Genomic DNA, 6,499 nt, shown 5'->3' with positions numbered 1-6,499 from the left:
GGGAACTACTTCGAAGGTAGCAGGTTATACGAAGTTAATGGCCACCCCATTAGCCAATCAGAGAAGAGAATTCCATTGTTGAGGGAGATAAGTTTGTTTAATACAACCCAGTCCGTTCTATTGTAAAGCCATACACGTACTGTACGTAGCCTCCGGAAAACACGCCCACAACACGCTTTATTTTAGCAGCGAAGTGATTGGACAAGGAGAGCTGTCAATCACACATGCATGCCATTCCTTCCGTTGTGAACTCCGCTGGAAGAGTTTTTTTGCAGATGTGGTTCAGCATGGACAGTTGAAACAGCAGGACACCACTCGGTACAGCAACTAAGTTTTCAGCTGAATATACAGTCGCGATAGGTAGCGGTCTTAGTAAATGGACTGTGAAGAATAACGAACAGAGATTGAGCCGTCGTAATACTTTCTTTATCCGATTTGCGAATCGACTGTACTCCGTCTTCTCAAGGTTCCCCGAACGCGAAGAAAAGAAAATGCCTGTAACAACTCTTCTACCGTTCACGGCGACCCCGAATAGGAAGTCTGCCAGTCCAACGTCTTTTCGACTGACAGAAAAATTCATTTTGCTGTTAGTTTTCAGCGCTTTTATAACCTTATGTTTCGGGGCAATCTTCTTCTTACCGGATTCGTCAAAGCTGCTTAGCGGAGTTTTCTTCCGCTCGTCGTCGGTAGAAACTGCAACTCGAACAGGTATAGATAGTGGTTCTGTGGGATCGGCTGATAAAATGTTAGCTAAAATTAGAAAAGATCACGAAGATGCCTTAATCGAAGCTAAAGACACACTTCAGAAACACCCTGAAGATATCAAGAAAGACATCAAGAACGACAAGGACCAAGTTGCCCAAGGTCTAGTTAAAGGCGGTAAAGGTGATGGTCTACCGATTATTGAATACGTTCGACCACCCGGAGTAATAGGACACGAGCCCTCAGACCCGGACGCTAAAGAGAAACGAGCGAAAATAAAAGAGGTAAGTTATATGGTCCGTTTAAATCATTCTTGTGCGTTTTAAATGTCACAGCAGTCTGCAGTATGACCAAAATGCTAGTCCAGCATGAGAGCAAATGACCATGTAGGCTAGCTGGCGTTTTCTGACTGACAGATGTCAGCATCTCAGGTAAGGTCTAGGTTAGACATGACATGATAGTCTAATTGATTTGCTAACGTTACTTTACACCAGCCTACCCCACTCGGCGATTGTAAGGTAACATCGTAATCGTATCATTAACCCTAGTCTTACTTTTTACATTTACATTTGATCATTTTCTTGTCCGCTTGTGCAGTATAGGCTAATAGTGCTCAGTCAGGCCAGTAGCCTAGTAAACATTACTGAATAAGACTTGAGTAAGACAGCACCTTTAAACTTTATGCCTCTCTCTCTCTCTCTCTCTCTCTCTCTCTCTCTCTCTCTCTCTCTCTCTCTCTCTCTCTCTCATATCCACACATTCATACAAAGACACGTCAGTACTCCAAGTTGGCTTTCGATGATTCATTCTTCAGGCGCTGACACCTGCACGCGATGTAAACCTGTCCCCCGTCGAGAATATGCGCTGATGAATAATAATCTATAGCCAAACTCTTAGTAAAACTAGCTCTAGTAGTTTTCCACGTTGTTATGGCCTCATTAGGTTTTATTGCACTCAGGTGAGCGCCTTGTGACAAAAAACATAGGCTATATTTTGCGTTCTTTCACAGAATATTAGCCTACTGAAACGTTGTTTTATCCGACTAGTCCCATTTAGATAGTTTGGAATTGGCCTTGTAATTAACTATGATCATTGCGATTATACTGGAAAGATGGCCTCATTTTGTATCTTGATGAAGAGAAATAGCTCTATCTTTCTGGTCGTTCTTTGGTAATTAAATGTAGCCTAGACCTGTCAAACCCGTGTAGCAGCTTGACAGACTGTGTACAGAAACACCCACTGGACCACAACGGGTGTCCAGTTCTTTTCAAGGTGGTGTTGAGAAACCAAACACATTAAAATGGAATCATACAAATGTGAATTGTAGGTTGCCTGCATTCCTCATGCCATGACAAATTAGAAGAGCAGTGATGTTGCAATTTCCGACGATACAACTTGTAGGTAAAAGTGTTCTTTTAAAGCATGCCATCATAGACTTTATCAACGCCCCGCGTTAACCCAAGCTATTACAACACAAATTCCTTCTGTTCACCATGGTCCCGAACGGTTAATTGATTCGATTAATACCCTGTGGTCGAACCATGAGATGAACACGAGGCGTAGCCTACACAAAGTGCACTCCATGTTTATGAAGCGTTCAGCAACTGGACATTGGTTGATGACAGATGTCTAACCAGCATTTGTTTATATCCGTCTTGCGTTCGTAGGGCTGATTTGTGAAATGCCTCTCCCAATAGCGCTGGCCACTTGGCTGCTCCACACTCAGCTGTCTCTCTGCAGTGTTCTGTGCAATTATTTTACACCCGCGAAATGCTACAGCAATCAGCCTGACTCTCTCTAATGAGTGAGTTGCATAAGAAACAAAGCTGTTTCTCGTTAGACTTGTTTGCAAGCGATATAGCTTATCAGCCACAAAAAAAGCTATGCACCTTTTTCAGCAACCTGTAGCCTTGGCATTACCATGGCACATGTACCATTCGCTGTTTTGAGGACTGTCTTGATTGAGATTGCTTTGCCATGTCACTGTTTGCACTTTGACTGTCCCCTTATCTGCAGCCCTGCTGGCTCTGATTGATTGATTGTGTGTGTGTGTGTGTGTGTGTGTGTGTGTGTGTGTGTGTGTGTGTGTGTGTGTGTGTGTGTGTGTGTGTGTGTGTGTGTGTGTGTGTGTGTGTGTGTGTGTGTGTGTGTGTGTGTGTGTGTGTGTGTGTGTGAGCGTGCGTGCTGCGCGCAGACATATCTGTTTAAGTACAAGAAAAATGCGAATGCAAAATTGTTTGAATTTGTCTGTGAGTTACAGGAGTGGTGTCTCTCTGTGTATATGGATAGGCTGAGAGGCTGGATATGAGCTTGCATATTTGAGAGAGAAAGAGAGAGAGAGGCTGTGTAGAGAGAGCGAGCGAGAGAAAGGAGAGAGACACAAGCTTGAGGGTGGATATGAGCTTGCATATTTGTGAGAGAATGTCAGCCTGTGTGTTTGTCTCACTGTGTGTGTGTGTGTGTGTGTGTGTGTGTGTGTGGAGTGGTGTTTGTGCCAGCCACTGGGCAGGTCACAGCGGGGAGGGTCCAACACTGCTTTGCAGAAACGATCAGCAAAATACCCCTGTGCCTCTGGATCCCTGTCCAGCCCTGACCCCCTCATTATGCACTGCTGTCTGGAGGGCCACCCTATTCATTCTATGCCAGCCACTCTCTCTCTCTCTCTCTCTCTCTCTCTCTCTCTCTCTCTCTCTCTCAAGCACGTACAGTAAAATATGTTTGTGTTTTTCTGTATAGGTTGCAGGATGTGAGGGTAAAAGCCTTTCCATTCGCCTACATGTAGCTCTGCAAGGTCTGTGGTCTGTGTCTCTGTGCAGTCTGCAGTCATTTTTTTTTTTTTTTAAGAACAAGTTATTATTGCGTAGCCTTTATTTCATCATCATTTCCTGCTTTCTTCTTCTTTAAAAACCTCCCCACCCACAAACTGATGGCTCTCACTGGTTGAACTGTGGTTTCCCAACAAGCACCCTCAAATGTTGTCATAACAGACAAAAGCAACCCCCCCCCCCCCCACACACACACACACATTTGAACACAGGCCACATTTTCCCCTGGACAGAGGCCTACTAGGCTTGACCTCCATCGTAATGTCTATCTGTATGGTATTTGTTAAATAGGTCTGAGCCTCCGAGGCGGTCCTGGAAAGCCCACTGGCTCATCAGTGGCCGATTTGGCCATCAGCTGTGCATTTCCTTAAAATATGGTTGTGGCACCCTTAAGTAAGATCTTCAAACTCTCACTCATTTCAGTGACCACAGCTGTGGAATGCAAGCAGCACTTTCGGGAAACATGCGTGGTGTCATAGGCTCATAGGCTAACTATTATCACAACTTCCCCAGTCTTTTGTGTCATCATTATGCATGGATATGTTGCACATTTAGTCATTTAGCTGATGAGTTTTTTTGCCAAAGCGATTTACAGCAATCAAGCTATCATAAAGGTACAGTGCCAAGCTGTGTGCGTCAGACAAGAGCCAAGATGTGCGATGCAACCATCACGGTGCTTACCGCCTCTTGAGTATCGCTGACTGTGAGGAGTCCTCTGGTGATGATGGCCACTGCCTTTGAGACTGTTAACATGCGCTGAAGCACTCAAACAAATAAAACATATTCCTTTATGAGTACTTTGAGAGCAAAGTTAACTGGAGTCAAATTTCCTTGTTTGTTGATGCAAACCTGGCCAATAAAGCTGATTCTGATTCTGATTCTGAAGGCCTTCCGCCCCGCTCGTTCAGGCCTCCCGCAGGTGGGATTAAGGGCCTCGGCTGGCGTCATCGGGGTTAATCACATTACGGTAACCCGCAGAGCCAAGACAAACACATCTCCTGGCCCGCTCCCCTCTGTCACACTTTAACCCTCTTCTCTTTTTCTCTGGTGTCATCATTCCTTTCTTTCTTTCTTTCTTTCTTTCTTTCTTTCTTTCTTTCGCTTTCCAGCTTCCTTTCTTTTTCTCTCTCAGTTTCTCTCTCTCTGCGTGGGCGCATGGGTGGTTCTGAGAATTCAGAGGCTTCCTTCCTTTACCGCAAAGATATGATGCTTACTTCCTGTTTTGTGGTCATTATCTTTTCACTCAATCTCTCAGCACCTGCCTGCCTCCCCCCTAGGGCTGGGCGATATACCGGTATTACGACTACGACCGGCATATTTTTTAAATCGATATGTAGATGAGACAATATCGTCATACCGATATAATATTTAATAATGGACCATTTTATCAAAGCCGCTGTCTGATGTTCAGACCATCAGACAGCCGCAGCTCTCTCGCGTTACTCAACTGCACCCCTTGCGTATGCACGTTCTCCCTTGCAACACTAGAAACTTTCAAGCATGGCGCACACTCAGACTCCCAGAGTCTGGTTACTGTCTGTTTACCGTGCTGCGGGGCTGGTGCGTTCCCAATTTCCGTCCAATCACTCGGCACATCAACTGTAATTCTCGTTGTGAAATCAAAATTCTCCTGGACCTCCAAGTGTTTTTGTAATTTGTACACACAGCCTTACAAGCCGAGTCATAGTACAATGTCACGACGAGCCGTAAAGCTCGAAACGTCACTTTGTTGCGGATTTAATTAAAATAAATTCAAATAAACGGAGAATGTACGGACCTTCTTTTTTATGTTGGGTTTTTGGTATGGCTAATTTAAATGGGCTATGCCTACATATGGGATGGGTGCTTGGGTTTCTTAAGGAATCCGCCGTCTTGGTTTGTATTGAAATTAATATTAAGTGGCTATAGGCTACATGCAAAAGGGCAATAGGGATTTTCCGATAGCCTACGACAGACCTTAACGGAGAGGCTCGCAAAATTTCAGGCTGACTACTGATATGTGGACAAGCCGCGAATCTTTTAGTTATGCGGAACGCCTAGCAGGGGAGCTCAACGAGTGGTAAAGGATGCAGCTGCTTTAAACATTCATTTTGCTATTGGTGAGTGACTCCGTTATGGTGTTTAATTGTTTACAACTATTTCATCGTTATCGATAGCAATTCACACATGTCTAGGCCATAATAACTTTGCTTGTCATCTAGGCCCTATCAGACCCTTACAACAAACTGCATTGTGTGACAGGGAAACTGCGTAGTAAGCTGCAATATTTTTGTGTCCAGAATATTGCATTGTGCAGTAGGCTACAATGTAGAGTCAGTCAGGGTAGACCTATTGGTCTTTTATTATTTGTATTGCTGATAGTTATCAGTAGGTATGCCTATTGATTGGTATTTGTTTACACATTTTTGCACAGCTCTGCTAGATCAGTCTGAAATCAGTCTAATTAAAACTGGTTGTGTTGTCATAATTGCCATGTGGAGTGAATTTGAAACACTTTTCTCTTTTTGTTTAAAATATCGGTTTATATCGTATATCGCCAATCAGCCCCAAAATATCGGGATATCAGATTTGGTCCATATCGCCCAGCCCTACTCCCCCCTAAATCATTTACTTTTTCTTCAACTAACTTTATAGGCTCTCAAAATACTTACCTAAAATGCATTCCACTTGGGATTTGCCAGAATGTTGAACTTGTGGTGAAAGGTGACTGAACTCATTGGAGAAGTATTATTCAGGGTACTGAGAAATTGACTGAAGCACTCAATAGTTTCACACAGTCAGACCCCCCACTTTCTCCCCACACGCAGACACAAAAGCCAACAGCCATACATGGGCACACACACACACACACACACACTTCTCCAGCCTGCCATCCTGGCTCTTGACCTTTGGGCGTAATTGCTTTGTGTGTGCAAATTGATGTCAAGAACTTTCCTTTTGTGGGAGCCGGCCGGGAGAGAGAATATAGGTGC

General features: G+C 44.2%; 1 protein-coding gene across 1 annotated transcript in view; it reads left to right on the top strand.

Annotated features, from left to right (window-relative positions):
• Positions 1-270: 270 nt before the first annotated feature.
• Positions 271-6,499, top strand: part of LOC134097585 (mannosyl-oligosaccharide 1,2-alpha-mannosidase IA-like) — a 134,963-nt gene continuing 128,734 nt past the window's right edge. The window contains exon 1 of the mRNA XM_062550490.1: positions 271-986. Coding sequence (XP_062406474.1) covers positions 492-986 — 495 coding nt within the window. The 5' untranslated portion in view covers positions 271-491. The remainder of the gene's footprint in view (positions 987-6,499) is intronic.

This window comes from Sardina pilchardus, chromosome 12 (assembly GCF_963854185.1).
Source record: "Sardina pilchardus chromosome 12, fSarPil1.1, whole genome shotgun sequence".
NCBI lineage: Eukaryota > Metazoa > Chordata > Actinopteri > Clupeiformes > Clupeidae > Sardina > Sardina pilchardus.
This window is presented reverse-complemented; position numbering and strand designations above follow the sequence as displayed.